General features: G+C 37.2%; 1 protein-coding gene across 3 annotated transcripts in view; it reads right to left on the bottom strand.

Moving 5' to 3' along the window:
• LOC121318709 (probable E3 ubiquitin-protein ligase MID2) overlaps window positions 1-25,121 on the bottom strand; it is a 136,692-nt gene that overhangs the window by 5,118 nt on the left and 106,453 nt on the right. For all 3 annotated transcript variants that reach the window (XM_041255671.1, XM_041255670.1, XM_041255672.1), the window contains exons 3-7: window positions 20,319-20,414; window positions 14,275-14,382; window positions 6,858-7,006; window positions 3,264-3,391; window positions 2,570-2,713 (exon numbers count right to left, since the gene is read on the bottom strand). In XM_041255671.1, coding sequence (XP_041111605.1) covers window positions 2,570-2,713; window positions 3,264-3,391; window positions 6,858-7,006; window positions 14,275-14,382; window positions 20,319-20,414 — 625 coding nt within the window. The remainder of the gene's footprint in view (window positions 1-2,569; window positions 2,714-3,263; window positions 3,392-6,857; window positions 7,007-14,274; window positions 14,383-20,318; window positions 20,415-25,121) is intronic.

The following is a 25,121-nucleotide window of genomic DNA, read 5'->3' as shown; positions in this document are numbered from 1 at the left end:
CCTGCTTGATAATTGACCACACTGACAGTTAAGTGTATAGATAGGGAGGACAGGGCACTTAGACAAACTAATCTGTGAGGTTAATGATATTCAATACATGCTCAGAGTATGTCAGTCTCAGCAGGTTACAGCTGTGTTAATAGCATGCCGGTGGAGGGTTGATGTTCAGATTATGTTTGAAGTTAGAAAATTCTGCCTCACATGAATGAAAGTCACCTGCCATCTGTAGCACACACTTTGTGTAAATGTGCTGTCCCTCACTATAGCATCGATAGTTCTAAATGTGACCCCATTGGCAATGCTAGAGTAGGTATTCATATTTTTATGTATAATACCCATCTATGCCAGCCCGAGGACTGTAACAATACTTAGGCTAAACTATGCATGCAAAGCATTTGGCCTCTTGAATTTATACCATTCTATGCACATGGTTCCTGACAAATAAACACATATATAAAAAGCTTGATCTGTGTTTGCAACAATATCACACATACTGACTAAAAAGCCTTTTTACATCTGGTATTGTCCTGTAAAACACAGCAAGCATCTGTCTTTGTCTAGTACCCCTGGGAGGTAACTATGCATGTTATTTTAAAATATTTCAATGTGTTTTTCTTTTTTTTTTTTTTTTTTTTACTGCAGTAGCTGACAAACAGCTTTCTGCTATACTGAGGAATGGAGATTATGCTATTAGGAGTACTGAAGGTCCTGCATATTCGGGGCGAGTCAGACTGGTGTAACGTCTTGTGGCAAATGCCGTCCCATCACGTTCCACCACCCCTAACCTCATCTGACTGCTGTATATCATCAATGGCAGGTTTTAAAACAGATCTTTAGCATTGTGTGAAGGGGTTGCTGTCATGGAAATGGCTGGAGTTTTTAATGTGTTGAAGAGTCAAGCTTACAGAGAGTGGTGTGTTATTATTCTGTGTTTCTTAATTCCATAGCATTGAAGAATCACATGGGCTAGGTTTTGGTCTGAGGTCATACATTTTTGTGCCACAGCAAAGCCGTCCTTACTTCAAAAAAACAAATTAGCTGCACAAAGGTGGCCTTTTTATCCTAGATACAACAGATGTTACAGTTAATTCCCCTTAGAAACAACATTACTATTACAAAACAAAGCTAGAAACAAAGTTTTCTGTCCATTTGGAATAAAACACAGCAGTGTAAGCAAAGTACATGTATTACATTTTAGAGATATAACAAAATCCCAATGATTACAGCATGATAAGAGTCCAAAGTTACTAGATTGCATGTGTCACAACGTAACATACAGGTGCTTAGAAAAGAGCACCTGTTCTTTTATACCAGATCAAAAAAACTAAGCCACTGTTGTGTAGTGCGGATGAAATCTGAGAACTGGTTTCAAGCTCTTTGAATCTGAAGAGTGCTCTCCGAGTAAGACAGACGTAAAAAATCAGCACATTAAATTACAAAGCAAGGCAATGCAAGGCACACATTACAGAGACTTGCTGTTAATGGGCCCTGAGAGGGTTTCATGCTGATCTGTGCTACTGGGTATCTCTGGGCTGACCTTTATCATTAAAACATCAAAAAAAAAAATGCAAGATACACTTTAATCATGTTGCTCTGTGGACTGCAGATAGAGACATTGCTGCTAACGTGAGACAATTGTTTCAAGTAGCTCTGCTGTAAATTATTCAAATTTAAAATGTCTGTATAAGAAATTCACGAAGGCAGATAATGGTATTATGAAAAAAGCTGAATTCTTTAACGTATACAGTATAGTTAATATGCATACGGACATTTAAAAGGTACCATATAATATGATTTCAAAAAACATGAACACATTTTTAGAACAAATGGCTGAATAAATCACAATCTTCTGCTTCTTCAATTAGTCAAAAGGGCTCCAGTTAGCAGTTTTTTAACTAGCACTGACATTGACAGTGTGAGCCTTTTTCATCAGTGATGAAAATAAATTTCATAAAGCTTTTCTAAACTCATATATTACAAAGTAAATGTCATGAGGCTCTTGTATTGCAGTTCAACACATATCCCTCAGCTCTCCTATCAGATTATTGGTCATTTGTCACAATGCACGTCAAAAGTAAAGCATAGCATCATTAAAACTCTAAATGCCATGCAGGGATTTGTAAGATTCCTGATCAGAGGTTCATGTTTTGGAGACATTCTGAAAGAAAATATATGTAAATACTTTTTTTGAAATGTCTAAGCCAAGCCAAGTCACGTCTGTACCATTGCAAACGGCAAAACACAAACATAGAATAGCAGCCACTGCTCTTTAAACATGTATGAAATCCGTTAGATAAAAACATTAAAACTACACAATCATTTAAAACCAAGATAAATACTGTACATTAACGCAGAATGGCAGATTTAGAGAATTCCAAATATATTGTGTTATTTATTGAAAATGTATTTTTTTTTTGACAGATACATTGTGATGAAGGTGTTACTGTGCATGGTTTTGTTTTTTTTCACCCTGGGAGCCGAGCAATTGTGGTGAAGTTATTAACACTGGGCAAAAGATATTTCCCAGTTTCCCAGCAGAGATAAATGACATCAAACTGTGAGCACTTACTGACAAAGTTGGCCTGGCCGGTGTATATGGTGTATTGCAGCTCGTAGGAGCCAACGCTGAACTCGTCTTCTGAGGCCCAGTGGACAGTGACAGTGTCGTGAGAAGCAGTACACAGCTCATCCCGAATGGCTGGAGGGTTGGGTGCTTTATGAAGGAGAAAATGGATGAACATTAATTGTAGAAGGAGAAAAACAAAAAGGTTTTCCCTTTCTCTTTCCATTGGATGCCTTTCAGCATACTTGCGATTGATTTTATACAAGCAGTAAAACTGAACACATTTCTCTCTCTTGACTGTCCAGCATGAGAAAGATTCATGCTCAGATTCAAATTAATGGCTTTCTGGGGGAAAACCCCCCCAGCATTTTAGAAACATACAGTGCCTTGTGGTTGTAAATACAATGTCAGGGATATTAGTAACATGAAAAAGTAAATCACTGTGACATACAGGCACAGCATTCACATGTATAATGTACGACATGCAGACAGTGCTATATGTACAGATAGTGATAATTACTAGAATTTCAAAACTAGGATACAGCTGCATCAGAGGATGCAAACAAAACATTTAAGATCCAATCAATATTCAGAAGATTTAAATGTTCCTAACACAAAATAAAATGCATTATGATATCAAATGCATCAAACCATTTTTGATACCACTCTATTGACGTAGTTCTTAGAAGTAATCTGTTACCTGTTAAATAATCCAGCCCTTCTAGAAGTTTCTTCTCTCTGGAAAAGTCTAGAGCAAAGTTGTCAAAGGCCCCATTTAGATTGATATCCGGAATCAAAACCTGTGAAGATGCTGTTGCCATGGCAACCCTGGGTGGAGGGGGCAGTGGTTGGGAGAGAAATAGAGTGTGTCAGATAAGGAAGCCAACATTAGCTAACAACAGCATCTAACCCTTTAATGAGTGTGACAGGGCTGAAGCTCTGCACATGTAAGAAATATTGTGGTTAATTGATTTATTGATTAACCCTGGCCACATGCTTTAAAAAGGAACTAGAAAGCCAGTTCCTTTGTTTTTCTTCTACAAGCCAGCATGTGAATCAGTGGAGGACCGTCATGACTGTCTGTATAACCAGGGTAAGCAAACAAGGAAACCAACTTGTGATCACAGTGTGCCTACCGGGATACTTTTCCAGGACCACCTTGTAAATGAGACCTTGTCTCAATGGGAAAATCTCTTGGTTAAATAATAATAATAAAAAATTTAAAAAATACAAATACCAGGATCCTTGGAACTAGGATCACTAATGTAGGAATTCATTTTGAGGATTTTAATCCCACCCATAGTGTGTCAGGGAGAAGGTTCCTGGAGTGGGACCTCCCTTATAGGTAGTTGGAGCAATGCCTGGCTGGTGTTTTGGCCAGCTTTTGTTTTATTAGCTGTGTTTTGTTTAGCCTTTTTGTATTTATTATTTCCACTCCACTGTTTGTGTATTGTAGGTCCTCCCACACTAGGACTACTATTGCTGGTACCACAATGGTGCCCACCTACCACTGCAACGGAGTTGTGATCTTGCAAATACTATAAATAAATCTGACAGCCTGAGTGGCGTATCAACCTCCATGTCTCTCTCCAATCTCTTGCAGCGGATTCCAACATCCCCTTTTACAGAGAGGAACTGACTTGTTTCTAGAATGCCCAAATCCACCATTGTCGGCCGTGTGCCTTACAGCTATGGGGCAGCACAACCAACATAGAAGCATCAAAAGGCTGAAATTACTTTGCAGAGATGCGTACATGTTGGCATTATAAAAAAACCCACTCTGGGAAAGTGCTGTGGCTTAGCAGATTGGCTGATACCCTTGAGATCAAGATGGTTTAAAGCCCAGAAGGAACTGACATTTCAATTTATTAGCATATTTAAGAGCTTAGGGAGGCATATCTCCCCCAGCACACATACTTGTATGACATTTCTCCTTCACGGCTTCCAGTAGGATTGGTTTAGAAACTTTCAACCCTGTGTGCTGTTACTCATGTGGGAAGATCTAAAAACGCAGTTCACAGATTAATTCCATTTTTAACTGAACTTCAGAACAAGTTCACTGAAAATGTTCTTGCAGACCAGTTTAGTGATCATGTTCGCAGTTAGGACTGCAAGCTGAATATTGTTGTTAGAGACACATTTGTCACTGTTTCCATGGAATGTCACTGTTTCTCATTATTTAGCACAGTGGTTTTCAATCTTGGTCCTCAAGCTCCCAACAGTCCAGGATCTTTTATTTATTTAATATAATATTGCACATAGAGGATCTGAAATCTTTAATAGTGTAAAGCTACTGTAATTGTTTGACACCAGAACAGTTGGTGTATCCATTTAATGCCAGGCATGTATTTTTCCCCGTTTATGTTTTTTTGGGTGAAGTACACATCTGGTTGCTGTGCTGAGAGCCCCAAAATGTCTTTTCCCCAAATAACTGTATGCAGCACACTAAAATTAGTCCTACAGCATTCAACTTACAGATTGTTGACAGTTGCTTTATAGGATATTCAGTCCCATATTCCACATAGCATCAGCCATGTTTTTAATTGAATTTAAATAATTTTCAGATTTCCTAACTTTGAACAGCTATTTTGGTTTAAAGTTCACAAAGTTAACAACATAATCCCATAAATGAGACTTCTGGAGTTTAAAAGAACATACACCATGACAAAAATGGATTTAAAATTTTAAAAGAAACTTCAGTAGACTCCCGTTAATCCGTGCGGTTTAATACAGTACATTATCAAAATGTATTGGTGCAGAAATCATCTGATATATGCAGAAGCGGGTATTCACATACTTTGTTAGTGCAGAAATCAGCGTATCTGTGTGGAAAAGGACAGTCATCATTTAATTTAATTCATTTAAATTGAGTACAGTATAGTGCAAGCCACTGGACAGTACTGTATTGTAGTTACTGAAACCAGTGACAAACGAGCAGAAAGCAGGCTAAGACTCTTAAGCCTGCCAGTCTGAATATGAAGAAGGGTGAGACAATTAAAAGACAGAGCAAGATCTTCTTTAAACCATCTCTCTCTGCCTCTGAGCAATGCTGATTATGCACAGGATATATTCTAACCATTGTTGGGACATTCTATTTTATTTATATTATTGTATTTTTCGAGATTTCAATTAATAGCACAGGAATTTCCCAAACAATCAACTCAATTTCAGTTGAACTGTGTTTTTCACTAATTCGGGCTCAAGTCAGTCCCGATCTGCACGGAGTGACGGGGGTCTACTATATTTCAGAATCACACGAGAACATTTCTATCCACTATGATTAAAAGCAAGCCACTGAAGTTTTTTGCCACTAGACTGACTAAATAACCTTGATAACAATGAGTGAGATTGACCTCAGGTGGTGAACAAATTCCTAAAATGAACTACTGTCAAAATTTCAAATATCTGTTTCCATATTGACTCCAAATATTCTGTTATAAAATCATGCAAACCACCAGAATTTAAGCCTGACAGAGTTTGCAGTGTATAATATTTAAATAAATATTTAAGTAACGGACTATTTAGCTGAATGCCGGAATTAGCATCCAGTCTGTTAAATAAGAGTACTGACCCACCTAAGAAACTTAAGGTGTCAGTAGCCTGACCAAAATGAATTACTTACACGTATTCAATGTTTTCATTGTCGCTTGAAATAGAAAATACAAACTGGAAGTTTTTTGTTGGGCTGAAAGCAACTCTCTTCAAAGTGAACAGCCTATCAATCAAGCTGTGTAACTAAACAGAGACAAGTCTGGCAGGTTCGCAAAGGGCTTGACTCTGTCTACATGAAGTTTTTTGCAGTTTAATGTCAGAATGCCATAGTTACACAGCTAAGGGATGTAAAGCACAAAATCAAACATGACTGATGGCGGCTACCCAAAGACCACTACGGGAATCGAACATATACAATGTAAGAGATATTTTCAATGTTCAGAATTTTTTTTTTTTTTAGCATTGACTGTGAGGGGGGCGTGGTGGTGGTTACAATTACCCTGTTTATCCCAGAGACAAGAATGAATATTTTATCCAAGACACTTCACTTCCATTTTTCAGACAGTATATTACTATCAGTACAGAAGGGAAATCAATCAAATGAATCGGTAGAAATAAGATGTTTGCTACGCATTTACCCTGCTGTATTAGATAACAAGGAAACTACTTTCCTGAAGAGGAAGACAGCTAGACTGTTCAAAACCCCAAGCTCTGAATGTTATTTTTTTCATTTCCAGGACACGACTCTGCAATCTCCCTTTAAAATTGGTTTGAACAGCGTGCACTGAAAGTGAGGTCCTACCTCTCGGCAACGTTCTTGGCAGTCTGTAGGAAACGTGCATGATCGCTCTCCTTCAGGCTGTGTTCAGCCTGGGTGATGAGTGCACTTGAGCGCTCCAGACACTGCCGGCAGTTGGCGATCTGTTGGGCCAGCTTACGAAGCTTCATTACCTTAAGGTACCGAGACAGAGAAAAGAGGGAGTTAGAGAACAGTGACAAAAACTGGATGGGACCCAAAATCTTTCCCTGCAGTCACGGTCATTTATCATACTGTTAGAGCAGTCTTTGCTCCAAAATCAGAGGAAGTCCATCTCTGACAACAAGCTGGCCTTTGTGTAGCTCAGGCCATTCAGACAATTAAAGGAAAAATAAGGGAGAAACCACTGAACATGTTTTCCCGCAAATCAATGCAGGGCCATTCTATACAGCCGCAGTAAACTACAGGTCAACCACATATAGAACACAATGTACATTTTACCTTTCTAGCTTGTGCAGACCACTAGGTAGCAAATCAAAGTTTAGTTTTTATTTTGTAATGGTTTCTGTGCTTGTGAATTGATGGCAGCAAAGAGTTAAGCAGCTCGGTGTATATGCCATAACGAGTCCCTATTAACATCCAAAGTGGGACTGTCGCTTCTCTGCTATTAACTAAAATAGATGTCAGATTTTAAATGAACATTTAGAGAATGCATTCAGGTGTACAAAGTGTGAAAAAAGAAGACCCCCACTGCCTGATTTCCGCTTTATTGTTCAACTGCTTTTTTTGTTTGTTTATAATACTGCATGAAGTGTTTTTTGCAGTGTGAACATCTCCCCTTAGGTACACACTAAGGCATGTTTGTTAATTAGTCCATTAAATTTATTCATTTTCACTTCAGTAGAAATCATGATTAAGACAAAACACATTAAGTTGACAATCTGCATTTCCCTATAGGGGAGATTCATTATGAGCAGTTTATAAGATCATTACAAAAAAAAATAAGTAACTGAGTCATTTCAGTTTCTTAGTGCCATGCAATCATTAATAATCCCAAATTGACATGACTGCAATAAAAAAAAGACATTTAATCCAAGTCCAAGAGGCTATTTCAGAGGTTGTCGTAGTTTGAGTTACCACGGGCATCCAAGATAATGTTATGAGTGTGCATGGAGTTTAAATTGTTCAGTTGGGTTACACAATCATTCCTCAATGATGTCTAATTCTTTCAGGGAAGCTGGTAGTATAGCCATTCTCCAGAAGAGACCCACTCACACAAAAGCGTATGCTGCAAATGACAAGTGTTTCCACTTTCCTGTATAATAGGTTACTGTTAACACTCGATTTCTGTTAATGCTTTTGTTATGTTCAACAAAGACAGCTTATTCAAGGAAAAAGTACAAATGATTAAGTTCAATGCTAACTGTACAAGCCATGTACACTTGTGACAGAATTACCTTATGTGTAAGGGTAAAAGACTAAGGCTGCTGTTTGAGTTCAAAGCCCAGCTCATTCAATGTCCCTAAAGTAGACAAATCTAAATGTAAAACTAAATTGCCAAAATGGTTTAATAGATCAATTAAAAAAAATATTCAGCGAAAAAAGGCACTTTACAGAGCATTAAAAAAGGACCAAAAAGAAAGTACGCAGAAAGAGTACACAGAACTGCAAACGCAAGTCAAAAAGGAAGTTAGAAAGGCCAAGAGAGAAATAGAAATAAACATTGCTAAGGGAGCTAAAACCAATTCCAAAATGTTTTTCCAATATTACAACAGCAAGAGAACATTCAAAGAGGAGATTAAATGTTTAAGAGATACAAATGGCAAAATCGTAGAGGAAGAAAAAAAATAGCAAATATGTTAAATGATTACTTTTCACAAGTTTTTACAAAGGAAGATAATGACAACATGCCCCACATGTCATCCAGTTCCTGTCCAGTTTTAAATAATTTTAGCATAACTGAGGCAGAAGTGTTAAAGGGACTAGGAGCTCTTAAAATAAACAAATCCCCTGGGCCGGATGAGATCCTCCCAGTAGTACTCAAAGAAATGAAAGAAGTAATTTACAAACCGCTAACCAAGATCATGCAGCAGTCTCTTGACACAGGGGTGGTACCGACAGACTGGAAAATTGCAAACGTAATACCGATCCACAAAAAGGGAAACAAAACTGAACCAGGTAACTACAGACCAGTAAGCCTGACTTCTATTATATGCAAACTTATGGAAACTATAATAAGATCCAAAATGGAAAATTACCTATATGGTAACAGGGTACTGGGAGACAGTCAACATGGTTTTAGGAAAGGGAGATCGTGCCTAACTAACTTGCTTGATTTTTTTGAGGATGCAACATCCATAATGGATAATTGCAAAGCATATGACATGGTTTATTTAGATTTCCAGAAAGCTTTTGACAAAGTCCCGCACAAAAGATTAATTCTCAAACTGAACGCAGTTGGGATTCAAGGAAACACATGTACATGGATTAGGGAGTGGTTAACATGTAGAAAACAGAAAGTACTGATTAGAGGAAAAACCTCAGAATGGAGTGTGGTAACCAGCGGTGTACCACAGGGATCAGTATTAGGTCCTCTGCTATTCCTAATCTACATTAATGATTTAGATTCTGGTATAGTAAGCAAACTTGTTAAATTTGCAGACGACACAAAAGTAGGAGGAGTGGCAAACACTGTTGCAGCAGCAAAGGTCATTCAAAATGATCTAGACAAGATTCAGAACTGGGCAGACACATGGCAAATGACATTTAATAGAGAAAAGTGTAAGGTACTGCACGCAGGAAATAAAAATGTACATTATAAATATCATATGGGAGATACTGAAATTGGAGAAGGAATCTATGAAAAAGACCTAGGAGTTTTTGTTGACTCAGAAATGTCTTCATCTAGACAATGTGGGGAAGCTATAAAAAAGGCTAACAAGATGCTCGGATACATTGTGAAAAGTGTTGAATTTAAATCAAGGGAAGTAATGTTAAAACTGTACAATGCACTAGTAAGACCTCATCTTGAATATTGTGTTCAGTTCTGGTCACCTCGCTATAAAAAAGATATTGCTGCTCTAGAAAGAGTGCAAAGAAGAGCGACCAGAATTATTCCGGGCTTAAAAGGCATGTCATATGCAGACAGGCTAAAAGAATTGAATCTGTTCAGTCTTGAACAAAGAAGACTACGTGGCGACCTAATTCAAGCATTCAAAATTCTAAAAGGTATTGACAGTGTTGACCCAAGGGACTTTTTCAGCCTGAAAAAAGAAACAAGGACCAGGGGTCACAAATGGAGTTTAGAAAAAGGGGCATTCAGAACAGAAAATAGGAACACTTTTTTACACAGAGAATTGTGAGGGTCTGGAATCAACTCCCCAGTAATGTTGTTGAAGCTGACACCCTGGGATCCTTCAAGAAGCTGCTTGATGAGATTTTGGGATCAATAAGCTACTAACAACCAAACAAGCAAGATGGGCCGAATGGCCTCCTCTCGTTTGCAAACTTTCTTATGTTCTTATGTTCTTAATGATTCACATTGTGACTTGGGCCAAGTGGCCTTGCCTCCATTCTTCACTTCCACTGACATTAATGAAAATTAAAGCTGAATTTCTATAAGGAGATGCTTTTAGAAATGACTGTTAGGGGTGTGCAACTAATTACCTCCTCCATGGCAACTTTAAGTTTATAAATAAAACATTTCATTACTAAAATCACATTTTGAGGTGACAGAAATTACAGTTGCACACCCCAACTATAGAAATTCAACTCTAGAAAGTCCACCTTGATTCCTGTTTTGAAGTATGCAAAAAAACACTCAGGAGATTCTGTAGCCATGTGGCAAAAATTTTGTGGTCTGACGAAACTAAAATGGAACTTTTTGGCCTAAATGCAAAGCGTTATGTTTGGCGCAAACCCAACACAGTGCATCACCCAAAGAACACCATCCCTACTGTGAAGCATGGTGGTGGCAGCATCATGTAATGGGGATGTTTCTTATTGACAGGGGCTGGGGCACTTGTCAGGATAGAAGGGAAAATGAATCGAGCAAAGTACAGAGAAGTCCTTATTGAAAACCTGCTGCCTTCTGCAAGAAAGCTGAAACTGGGACTGAAGTTCACCTTTCAGCATGACAACGAACCAAAGCACACAGCCAAAGCTACACTGGAGTGGCTAAGGAACAAAAAGGTAAATGTTCTTGAGTGGTCCAGTCGAAAATTTGTGGCATGACTTGAAGATTGCTGTCCATCACGCTCCCCAAGGAACTTGACAGAGCTTGAACAGTTTTGTAAAGAAGAATGGTCAAATATTGCCAAATCTAGGTGTGCAAAGTTGGTAGAGACCTATCCCAACAGACTCACAGCTGTAATTGCTGCCAAAGGTGCTTCCACAAAGTATTAACTCAGGGTTGTGGAGACTTATCCAATTATGATCTTTCAGTTTTGTATTTTTAATACATAATTTTTTTCTCAATAAAAACTTTTTTCCCCTTAACAGTGTGGAGTATGTTGTGTAGATAAGTGGGAAAAAAATCATCATTTAAATACATGAAACTCTGAGGCACTGACAAAACAAAATGTGAAAAAAGTTCAAGGGGGTGTAGACCTTCTGTAGGCACGGTAAGTATACAAATTTTCAGTGCGATTCCGTCTGTAAAAATATGTCAAATTGAGAATGTCCTATTTTGTAATGTTAAGGACAGTTGTATTTCGAACAGACAACATTTGATACAAGCATACAAGGAGTAAATCTGAGTCAAAGAGAAAATGGTCAGGAAAACACTTAAGGATTGGTAGAAATGCTCTGAAAGCAAGCCAATTTGTAAGTTGTCAGAATTGCTATTGTTGAGACCTGGTGGCAACAAAGGTTGTTAATAAAAAGGTTGAAGGGGTGACACTGTGTACTGTGTTTCACTGCTAGCTAATGGGAAATATGTCAAGATAGCTACAAAACAAATGATAACAGCCACTGCAAGGGCAATGTTAATTGGAGATTGAGGTTTCAGTTGCACATTGATGAATCTCAACCACAGTCTTTCCACCTGCTGATTTTACTGCCCATTTTTGTCTTTGTGAGTTACGGACACAACTTTATGCTAGTTAACAAACATCAAGGAGTCTTAGTACTTTATTGTAAAACTTGACTGTGGGGCACTGCACTGAAGTAGTTTTGAGAGGAGAAGCCCAGACAAGCTAGAAACGTGGAAAAGACCACCACTACAGTGTTGTCAAATTCTAAATATCAAGGTGGAACTCATTTATAAATTAGATTTACATGATACATATTATCTACCTCAATTTTCAGGTCTGGGACCCTCAATTGAATATAATTTTGTTTCCACATTTATCTATTAAAAAAAAAAAAAAAAAATAGTAGACACCTTGTTGGTGTTAAACTAGTCTAACCCCAGAACTAATAAGTCCCTTGACAGCTTGTGTGGCATTTCTTGTGTGCCTGTATCATTTAACCTCATCGTGTTATCCATTGATTTACTGTTCGGTGTTGTCCGTTCTTTCACAGATCTGTTACTGTGTTAAGAACATAATTACATTTCTCCGGTACAGTAGGTGACACCTTGGTGCTCACTCAGTTGAAGGCTGCAATTACCTCAGTAGGTACAGAACTGAGCTGCAGTGTAGCAAGATATGTGTTTGGTGCTGAAGTCAAGACTAGAAACTGAAGAATTTGAATATGGCCGAGTATAATCTTATTTAGAGCCACTATGTTGTCTGACAAGCTTACAAAACGAAGCCAGTTTTGCAGCTATCTGTTTTTACGGGATTTCTGATTCGAGGCTGAAATGCCGTTTCGGCCAGCTTAATCTCATTTGTTCTGGTGAAGGGCCTTAGGTCTTTTGCTGCCAATTTAAAGAAACCAGCATTGATCAGAGAGGACACTCTGGCGTCCTGAGCAGACAATGAAATGCAAACTAATTTTGCCACGCAGCAGGGGCTGCCTGGAGTTTCAGATGCAATTTTGCACAGGCTTAGTGCTCACACCAAGGTTTAGCATTACAATAGCTGGCAATTCCTGGTTTTAGATTAGGAGGAAACAATATTAAGGAATTAAAAAAAAAACAAAAAAAAACTACTGCTATAACTTACTGTCTAGCTATGTGAAGAACACCACTGGTAACAGATGCCTACTATAATACTGCACTGGCTGTCAGTTCAGTGTGTAATAGTTAGGTATACTATGTTCACAAAATAGCACTGTAGTTTACAATAAATTGCACATTACTTTTCACTTACTATCTTCATTTTGGACCTCAGGGAAAATAATAATTACTATAAATCATAATTACTTTGCTGGAATGTATACATGAAAATACTTAAATCTGCTCTGAACTGGTTAAGGCGAACCTGTTTCTCCTTCATGGTTGTCTAGATCTCTTCCAGCGATTAAACCAATTAAAGACTATTTAAAAAGAACTCTGATCTGATAAGAAGCACAGTTACTCAGATTGATGAAGATCTTAAAGTGATTACCTCATTTTGTACACTCCCCCTGTTCAAAACAAACTACATTGGACAAGATAGGAACTGGGTTAATTTCTCCAATCTCAGTCTTGCAATCTGAACTCTGTTTGACAACCTATAGTACCACCCTTATTGACAGCAGAAAAAAAGCTTGCAATTATGGATTTGCAAGTATGCAACTAAATTGGGAGTCTCATTTATATACAGTCCCTTCTAACCCTTAATACTGAGTGATGTCCAAAAAACTTAAAATTAGACATTTTTCAGATGAATAACAAATGGTAAAACTTTGTGCCGCATAGTACACAGTAAATTATGCAATTAGCAAACATTTCTGATTCTGGAAGCTAGTTACTTTTAGAAAATATGTTTAAACCTACAATACCTTAAATGTAAATATACCGGGTGTTGATTCCTGGAATAACACACAACTCCCCATGCTTTCTGAAGCCGGCATTTGACCCTTCTCCAATTTAACCACAATACAGATGCTCACAGTGCAATGCATTTTGTTCTTGAACTAGAGCATGTAACTCACACAAGGGTTCTCAGTCCTGCTATTAACATACCAACACAAATCATACAAAACCCCTCAAGGTAGCACTGCTTATCATTTGTTTTCAGTTTCCCACAGGTCATCTAAAGTAGCAAAACTTTTGCCAAACTTGCTGGCACTGTGTTGTGTTGTATATACTCTACACAGATGTTGAACCACAAAACAAAAGTGCTTTTCACATTGAGGTTTCCAAAATACCAGGGCACACAGGATCTCCAGAAGATGATGATGTGTTCAACAGGTTTGTTGTGTCTTTCAGTGTATTGTCCCACTCATAAGGCAACATTGGTTTGTAATGCACAGAGCACAATGATGGTGCACTTGCAATGTGACTCTAGCAGGTTTAAAAAGAGGACAGGGAGCCTCCTGTATTGCCTCATGCATTGTGTGGGAAAGAAATGAATTCACATAAAGCAAAGCCTACCTTTGACTCCTTGATTTTGACTGCGATGACCTGCTTCCTTTGCTGGATGATTTCCACTAGTTCGTCACATTCTTCCATCAGCTTGGTTTCATGCATGGCTGTGTTCACCTAGGAGCAAGGAGAGCACACACATACTGAGAGGTTAGAGGGGGAGGTTTTTCATTTCCGAAGCCTCCCTATTTTCTAATAGAAACAAAATAATCTGAAAAGGTGGTTATTTTGTAACATGTTACTGGTCTACTCTAAACCTCACTCACTGAAATAATATCCAACGTTGCACCCAAGCAGTGCAGGAATAGTGAAATGGAACCAAAGTGACAATAAAGCCCCTCCATGTATCTGAGGCCTCTTTTTTTTTGCGATTTTTCAGTAAACTCAAGATTAGATGGTGAAGTAGCTATAGAGATTTGTTTTTATGAAACAACCACATAGAGTACCTGTGACGGGGAACTGCCCCGTCTATATGAATGTGTTTGGAATTGGCAGGGAGGGGGTTAGATTTCTCCCTGCCAGGGAAACATGTGAGAATGTGGCTGGAGCTCTAATTGAATGATTATTGATTAATTGGGCTCCAGCCACAGGGGACAAAAGCCAGGGGAGAGGCCCTGGCTAGAGGGGTGTGTTTTTTTGTTTGGGAGTTTGCTTTGTGTTGGAGAGTTTTTGTGTTTAGAAGAGAGGAGTGTCTTGTTTTAAAAGACTTGGATCCTGACCGTTTATTTTGTAAGTTCATTTTGATTATTTGTGTTTGAACCTCTTTCTGTTGGCCCTTGTGCCTGTTTATTTGATTATTTTATTTAATAAAGAACTTTATTTTTGACTATACATTGTCTCTGAGCCTCAGCCCTCTGTCATCCTGTCACACTACCACACAACAGATGCCTGCAATTTATAAATACTAAAAGGAGTTCCTTTTTATATTTATAAATTCAGCAAAATTGGACGTGTTTAATTGCTATCTACTGCTTAATTGTTATCTGCTGAACCTAGTTTAATTATCTTCATCCAGTTTTATAAAAAAAATGGTATTTTGTGTCCCTTTTTAGCAACATCTTAAATAAACATTAGATCTTAAATGTAAATAGGTGTCAACACACTATACAGTTTACCTGTATGTTGTATTCAGTTACCAATCTGATTGGACATAAAATAAGTAAGCCACTTTTTATTGAATTAACAAGATGGGAATACAATTTGTACAAAGCAAGGCAACATCTTTGCTATCTTTTCATGTTTAATTGCTTTGCTGCTATGATGTGGCAAGGTATTAAAATAAATTATGTTAGCGTTTGGTGACATTAGGAACTAGTGTACTGTCATACAGCAAATTCAAAAGGCAATAATTTCTACTCCTCTTTGCGGCACATCTACAGCCAGACCATTTATCATCTTGACTATTTAATAAATGTTGCTAGTCGCTGGCAAGCAAAGGTGCCTGATGTATGTCCCAGTGTTCCTAAACATGCTTTCCCATGAATAAATTTACCATGGTAGGGCTTAGTGCTAATCCTAATTTAAAACATCTTGCATATTTGCTCTGTGATACTGGCATACTACAGAAGTGCATGCAAGTATTCAAATGTGCAGATTAGTACAACATTCCTCAATATTTCTAAAATCAGGTGACAGACTATTCTAAGAATATGATGCAGTGTAAGGAAGTTAGGGAATGGTGGCTAACATCCCTAAAACCACATGGCCGTGTTAGCAGGGAGCAGGGGGGAGTCATGCTAGGAGCAGGAAGGGATTTTACATGTTTAAATATATTGTAGCTAGAAATGAATAAGAATGAAAAGTGTAGCCTCACAAACCCAGAACAATAAAACCTCTTGGTTTAAAAGGTCCTATAAAGAATAAAATCCAGTTTCTTCTGAGAACACAAAAAGTCAGTCATACTCCATCACATATTATTTGTAGGGCCTTGTGTTTTACACAACTTGCCTTTTAACCTATACTCATAGGAAAGCAACTAAGAGCTATCTAAAAATGTCTTGCACGTTGACCTTTGACCTCTCATTCACAGTCAAACTGGACAATAGACTGTTTAACAGGTCACATCACCTTACTGATTTCAGATACTCATATTTACTATTGAACTGATTTCCATGTGGTGCGCAAGTGTGTCCAAATTTGTCACTCCCATCCAAATAGCAAGCAGGCGCTTCAGTGAATAAGCTGGCGGAGTAAAATTGCCTGCAATTCTCATTTTGACCGGCAGACAGCAGCAGTCCCTAAGAAATGTGCTTGTCGGTTAAACTCATGGCATAAATTTCTGACATGAATTTGTCAACACATCTCTTCCTACAGCTTTTAACCAATCAATGTGAAACTTTGCACAGCTATTGTACTATATTTGTAATTAGTTGCTATTACGTTTTGTGGCGATCAAACTTATGGATTTCGGGGTCTCGGGCTGTGACCCACAAAAACTATAACGGTTATAACTCATGAACCAGGTTGTGTAGAACTCTTCTGTTTGTGCATGTAGGTACCTCACAACTAGCTCTGTATAATGGTATAATCTACAAAATTGTGTATACGTGATGTAAAACCTTTATTTTGAACTTTGACCTCTCGTTCATGGTCAAACTTGACAATTCACTGTTTAACAGCTTATATCTCCTTAGGCACTGCAGATAGTCTCATGGTTACTATTGAACAAGTATAGAAAACCAACCAAGAGCTTTCGTTATTGGTCAAACTGCACAACTAAATGCTACAATAACTTAAATCTCTTTAGAAACTGCAGATACACTCATATTTACTATTGAGCACATATAGGAAACCAACCAAGAGCTTTCTGAAAATGTCTTGGACTGTGACCTTTGACCTCTGGTTCAAGGTCAAATGGAAGTGACTGTTTTCACAGCTTTTCCTTAAAAAAACACTTTATTATGGCCTTTGAATTCAGTTGTAATACATTTTTAAAGCGACTAGTTGAACAGGCAAACAATGCCAATGTTCGCGACTTACAACGCAGACGAAGTTTCCCCAGAAACCTCCATTCTAGTTGGATTTGTTTTGCTCTTTGAATATAAAAAAAAATATTGTTCATAAGAAGCCCAAAAAAAAGTGTTACTTATGTTTGCATGAAAACAAAAAACATTCTCAGTTCTCATTATTTTTGCTAATTAAACTTATACATTGTCAGTTGGTTAACCTTGTCTTCGTTATTGACGTTCTGTGAAAACATGTCCATATGAAGAAACACTGCTTTCAGCATCCACAGAATTAGTAAGAACTGATAAATATAATGGACTTTCTTGCTAAATTGAGAAAAGGTCAAAGAAATTGCACTACCGTTTTCTTTTGCATATAGTTCATATCCCTCTATTTGCTTTACTGTAAACATCAAACTCTGGAGTACAATCTAACAGGAGTGGTTCTTTATCCAAGCTACTAACATGCCGTGGGTAAAATCCTCACTGCCTCCAGAAACGTGTGAGCTGTTTAAATATAACGTGGCTTTATTATTCATTGATCAGGGTTGTGTAACCCGTCAATGTTTCAAAAACTTGTGGACAGTTTTAATGCGCTGTTTGCTTATTCTGCTATCTGTGCTGTCCACTGTTTGGTATGTGTTTAATTCTGCATCTTTATTATATGTCTGATGTAGTCTAACATTACGGCTTTCAAAGTAAGTTCTACCCATCAGTGTGCAGCACACCAGGTGGATATTGCTGCGTGCGATCTCTCAAAAAAATGCTTTTTGAGTTTGTTGGTGGATCTACTGTATGTGTTCTAAAACAGCAAACATATCAATTTCTAGAATGGCAATAATTGTCCCTCGTAATTAGTGGACGTTTTCTAATTAGCTAGAATTTAATATGTTGGTAACTTAAATATTCTTTTGATCAATTTAGCTGGTGTGGCTACACGGACATCTTGAGGTTTAGGACGAATTGTAGGTTAGCCACGTCGTTCTAATTCTCCTGTGAATTTCTTAATTATGTGCTGTGTAGTGTACTCCCCTATTCTAAAAATAATTTGCACTTAAAAGCAATGGATAAAATTTAGATAATTCTAAATGTACAGTAAATAATCATATACATACATACACACACATTTTATAACTAGGTTATTTATTTTAGCATTAATGAATTCATAGCATTTTCAAGTAATTGTACATTACCTAGCAAGTATTTCTACAGTCTGAATTCTTGTCAGAGGGTCGTTTTCAGTGTAGATTTTTTATTTACAGGTATGCCTTTATTATGTAAAAGCAGTGGAGTGGTTTCTTAAATAAAACTCAGCTATGATATCCCCAGTGACCGAAGGCTTTTAAACAGTTTCACAGCAGTGGTGAGCCAGACAAAGAGGTCAATTGACTTGCCTGAAGTGACATATGATGGCTTTTTTGGGATCTGAGCCCAGAACCATGCCTTTCAGTGCTTTGCTATAACCATTAAACCACAAAAAACATGTGGCTTACTCCATATGTACCCATATTTATATATACATATTTATATAGCATCACATATTTAGGTAACATGTATATAAAAAGTATATAAATAATTTTAAGTTCATGCTGAGGCAAATTATTTACATTTGTTAGAAGTATCAAACATTAGCTATATTATACAGTGTTGAGAGATCTGGCGTTGAATAACTTTACCTAATTCAATGCCCCCGAGTGCATACTTTAATAAATTATTTATTTATTTTTTTTTACTGGATCTTGTTTTGGAATCTATATTACATTCATTCAAATCCAGTGACAGAACGACTGATCGAATTGCACTGTTCTAAATTATGCCATATAGCTAAGCAGATGCAAAGCTTGATCTAAGGAAAATTATTCTCTGCATTTAGCTATTTATTTAGGTTTAAACAGTTTGCCTTACATTGTACTTGTAAACAGGATACTCCATGGAGGGTTGTGGTTGTTTCACACACAAGGATGGGTGGAAACAAAGCACTCGTTTATTTGTAGAACTACAGAGCTCCATGAACGTTCATGGTGTATCCTCTAAGTAAATACTGTAGCTTACCAAGAAAATATTATAACCACTTTTCAATCTTTGTGAAATAATCTCTGGTGACACCAAAATACACTATATTACTGAAAAATACTGTAGAGTTAAAAAAGAAACACACTGTATGGAGCCATTTCTTTCTTGGGCTGAGTGTGCTGAAGTCTGGCTGCTTCATTCAAAATTAAGATTCCTTCATTTACAAACGCAATGGCATCTCAATCAGCAGTCTATTAGTAAGCATCTAATTACATCTCCAAAGTAATAACGCAAGACTCTTTTGTTAGTATATTACACACAGTGGCACACGATCTTGAGCAAGGGGAGACTTTTTAAAGAGTAAGGAACTTTGAATTACATTTTCAAAAGTGTGTTTTTACCTTTCTATGATGGGAGCATTTCTTCTGCAATTGCTTAAATATTCTGTTTTTTTTTCTATTTAGCGTTTCAGTTTCTTGCTCCCTGCTACACCCATGTAACACCAACTAATTCAGACTTTACAGAAGTGAGAGTCAGTCCCATCTAATGCTGTTTATTACCAGAGATACAAAACTAAACTTGATCCTTCACTTTGATGGCACTGGCTCTTACTTCTACATTAACACTTTGCTTGGTCTAAAAGCACAATATTGGAATGCAACATGAACCAATTAACTGCAAACATCACAAAAAGATAAGGGGGCAGTAAACAAACATATATCTGACCCGGCTTCAGAATATGCATACAGCCCAGGAATACACCACCAGCCCCATGGCTTATAGCATGTACACACTGTACTATATGATCTGTTTTTTTATTTTATGGATACTAAAATGCAATGCTGCAAAATGCTAGAGCCAACTGCACAAAAACATGCTCCCTGAATAACACACATATTAATTCTTCTCCAAGTCTATGAAATCTGCTTGTATCATGTAGCCCCTGAGGAACAGGACTCATGGTCATAGAATCAATTAATGTATTTGATTCACACATAGTATTCTGTGTTTGCACACACATATACATATGTAACCTTATATACACAGAGGTCAAATAACTCTTCAGTTGTCGTCATTCTGTGTCATTCAACTCACCTCCACCTGCTGGCAGATCTGAATCAGCTTCCCCATCTGGTTTTCTAATTCACTGTTCCTCTTAACCAGGTTTGTCAGGTTGCTGTCCAGAGCTTGCTGTGGGAATAAAAGAAGATGAGAATGAGATTCAGAAACAAAGTCCATTTCAGCATGAGGAGAAAGACACTGGCTGTCACTTAAAAGCATTTAGTAATGTTTGGATAGAAAAATGGCAATAACTCAAAATACTGAAGCCAGAACCCCTTCAAGGATTGCAAATACCAAAATAAAAATAAAGGAAAAAGCTACTGAAATGACATTTGAAGCTTCTTAATCTATCAAAAGAAAATAAGTGCTTTAAGTAGAATGTCATTTCATTTCATTTCACATGAATGCTTAATTATGTAATTTTGTTATCTATCTGCCTTGCAGGTTTTAAAGAGTTGACAATATTTGGTTGTTGGTATGTAGCCACTATTCACTGCAAGGGAAAATTTTTTATTTTTTTTTTACTTGAAGTTCTAAATATTTAATAGGTACAAGTGTCCTTCAGCCATTATTCATGCCAAGTAACTGTACCAGTTCAGAGAGGCTGGGTTACAGAATGTGTTGCAGTCTGACATTCTTTCAGCTGGAAGTCCTGGGAGAGGCTGTAGAACACATATTTGTAAATTGCTGGTCAAGTTTTTAAATGTGCTACAATGTTATGTTTATATGTTATATTTATTTGAGAAAATGATAAGCTGCTCAGTTTTTTTTTTAATATTTATAAATATTTAATATAATGGCTTTGATATTTGTAAAACCCCCATTTCAAGGAGGTTTCATTAGTCAGACCTGTTGTCTTGTTAACTGAAATGCAAGACATCAGCTGAGGATTTCAATTAACAGGACAGGTGGTCCAACCCATGCATCCTTAGAGATTAAGTGGTTTTAGAAATCTATGCCCCAAAGAGATTTTTAATGTCACATTTCATGTATTTTTACTAAGTAAATGTTATTGTTGTCTAGTATTTTAAGTATGTTTCTTAATTGTTGAGAGGGTAATTGGTTCATTCTTGATTGTGAAGTAATTGAGAGACAGGTGGTGTACGGGAGACAATTGGCTGAATACAAGGTACAAGCAACGTTACGTGTGCGCCATCATCACAGGCAACAGGAGGAAAGTAATATAAAAGAGCATCAGGCTTGTTTCAGTAAGTCAGTAACAGGAAATTAACTTTATCGGTTGAAACAGTAGCTAACCTGAAACTACAAAAAATAAAATATATATATATAATATATATATATATATATATAATATATATATATATATATTATTTCCATATATACATGATATCTATATTCTTTAATGAACTTTTTAAATTAGATTTGCGTTGTTTCCAAAGTGCATTAAACAGCAAATTAGTATATTCACCGAGCAAGTTATTTGTCCAGAATGTTAACTGTTAACGTAATTAACTTAAAATTGTATGAACTAAAATTTGTATCAGAGATTTAATGACACAGCAGAGGTTTAATGGAGATGCAGTCTTCAGGCGATACCAAGTAAAAAAAAAATGCAGCTAAAAAAACTAAATCATAGGGAAGGATTGAAGATAAAGATGCAAACCTACTTGAAAAACTGCATTGTTTTCAATAAGAGAATACTTAAATCTTGCATAGAGAGTTTTGGGACTTTTCCTTCAATGGATGAAAATTTGAACGAATAGCGACTTAGAAAAAGAACATTACAGGTCATGAGGCAGCTAGATATGTTTTGATTGAATACATGTCACATGAAAACTAAATAGTGCATTAAAATGTGTAAATATTAAAAAATAAAAAAGACTTGTTCCTTTATATATGGTATTTGGTTGACTTAAAAATGAATAGTGGTGCAGGATTTCAAAAAGGACAGACAAAAAGACACGCTTGAATATCCCTGATCCTTAAGGGCTCACCAATAAGTTCAATACAACAGGCTCTGACAAGTTAACAATCTAAAATCTTTACTCAAAGGCTACAATTAATATATGAAACAAACAAAAGGCGTTTTCACTAGTCTTTCTAAAAGCAAAACATCATATTACCATCATACTGGTCTACATTTCTGTCCCTCTCTTACTCATTGCATTCAGAAACATCTAATAACATTTTACCTTGTTGACTCACCACAGCGCTTGCCTTTGATGTATCCATGATAACTGCTTCAAAAGACTGCCAGGGCTCGCATGCCAAGACTACTTAGACTTGCATAGCACACAAGGGAGAACAGAGGCCTTGAATAGGCAGTGCATTCAGATGGTGATGCCTCTTGGCGTTCCTTGGAAATGCTGAAAGAAACTTCTTGTCCCCTGTAACTAACCTTATAAAACCTGCTGGTCGGATATCAATCCTATTGTAATATTCATTATTTAGGTGATTATAATGGCCAGTTAAATGGCACTACATAGACAGTTAGGCTTAAACACTTAACACTGGCTGGCATCTACTCTCATCACAGAGGGGGACACATGGCTTTGTTCTGGACCACTGATTTAAACAATTTAAATAACTGAATAATTTATAAATCTAAAAGAACTGGAAGAGAGTCAGGAATCCCACTGTGATACCGGATTTGTGTTTGAAATGTCCGGGAGATACTTCAGCAGCCAGAGGTTACAGAAATTCAACTAAATCATAACTAAAGCGATATAAGCATATTACAAACTTCAAAAGGCAAAAAAATGTCATAACAGTGCGACAACAAAAACATGCCAGAGGCTTTCTGTTTTCTTATATAAAGCTGCAATTTTCTGAGGTGGCTGTTTTACAGTGGGAAGTGGTCTGCACTTTTCCTAAGACCTCCATATTCTTCGGAATCTCCGAGCTATCGTTCTTTCTGGATTTGGACACCTACTACACGCTACTGTACAGTAGCTGATAATTAGACTGAAAGCGAAAGTGATTACCCAATGAATTGACCTGCTCCAGACTGCCAAAAAATAAGACATTTTGCTTCAGAAGCATCTTCATATGGAACCAATGTCTTTGCATAAGAAGACAACAGGCATTAGTCCTGTTAGTCAGTTTTTTGGCTGTTCTATGACAGTGTTTAGTTTGGCAAGACGCCACAAACATGATCTGAAACGCACCAATTGGAACATATGTTTTTTTTTTTTTTCCCCCCTACTCTCATGATATAGTTTTCAAAATAACGCAGTATCTAACATCATATTTAGGGATATATCTGTACCTAAACATAAAAAGAAGTACAGTCGTTATTAAAATAAAACTGCCACACTTTAAAATTTCTAAACATTTACAACCTCTACATTTTCTGCAATATACCGAGACACACCAGAGTCAACATCCACCTCAGTGTCTACAGCTTGACAGTGACTATTAAACAAGTTCCAGAGTTCAGCACAGACAGGCCTCATCATGGCTTTTGCCTGAAGCCCCTCCAATTACCCGCTGAAGATGAAAAACACACAGATATATTGGGTGCCAGGCTGCGTGTGTTGTTCTGGAGCTGTGCTTCTCTGGAGGCACTTTTATCAGTTTCCAATAAATTTGTGTTCAGGAGGAAGATAATTGGCATGTCACTCAGGAAATCAGTATCGCTTTCCATTCTATATGCTTTGGTGTTTACTGAGGGGCCGCAGGCTGCCTTTAGGTACATTTTGAATCATTTCAGTTTATGGTCACGGCCCTGTGACCGGCAGCTACTGCTGATGACAGGACCCAATTATTTTGAATGCAGTTGTTAAAAATGCCGGGATAGCTGGAAATTGCAGAATCCTGGGTTTCACAGAAATTATGAGAATTATTATCTTGAAATGTGTAGGCCATCTGTAGTACAGCTGTCTTCATGGTAGACTTTAAAAAACTGTTAAGACTTCCCAGTCTCAGTGAAGTCTATTTAATGACCTAAACAGCAGACGAATCCTGCCATCATTTAAATTGTTAAAGGACTTTGACCAAACTGAATATTTAAATGGTTGTGGTATTTAGGCCTGCCACTCTTTAGATCAATTGAATGGAATCCAGTACTTGTAAATGGTGCTACAAAACCATTTCTAATAATGATCACTTTGAGAAATCAAGGGGTTTGCATTACCGTATGGTCTCACTTTTATAGCAGTTTAAGATACAGCAGTTCTCTGTGTGAATTAAACTACAACACTGTCATAAAAATACAACACATTGACTAAGAACTGAAAGGGCCCATTGGGACTCTTCCAAAAAGGGTGCTAAAACAGAGCAACATTATCTTGGTTTGTGTGAAACTTCTAAATCTCCTTCCAAGAAGTTGCTGGAAACAAGAAACTAACCAAATAGCTGCATTTTAAATACGTTTTCTTTTGCATATTGCAGAAGTAGAACATTTTTAACACATTTCACTTCACAAACTAACTGCAACAAAAAACTACATGGGGGTGGGGGGGGAGGTTCTGGGAATAAAAGCATTGGGGCTTACCAAAGCTTTACCATTCTTTCACCGTGCTTTATCGTACTTTTGTGGAACAACTAATAGGAGACTGCACAGCACAAGAAACAAAAACTAAAATCATATGTTCTGAATACTTTTTTCACCTTAAAAGTTGTCAAATTTGGTGTTAAAAATCAACTTCCACCACTTTTTCACTGTACAGATTAACCTGAGGGGTTCTGTGCACTAACTGTATAAAGCAGTAACATTACTTCTAAACAAAGAGCTCCATCCCTTGGGTGGGGTGGCTTTGATAGTGTAATGAAGTGTTGTTTGACATGATCTGTTTTGAAAGTAATGTGCAGTTTACTCCACATTGTTGTTAATGGTATCATTACTGTTTAATGTCAAATATGGGCACACTATGT

Source organism: Polyodon spathula, chromosome 7, assembly GCF_017654505.1.
Source record: "Polyodon spathula isolate WHYD16114869_AA chromosome 7, ASM1765450v1, whole genome shotgun sequence".
NCBI lineage: Eukaryota > Metazoa > Chordata > Actinopteri > Acipenseriformes > Polyodontidae > Polyodon > Polyodon spathula.
This window is presented reverse-complemented; position numbering and strand designations above follow the sequence as displayed.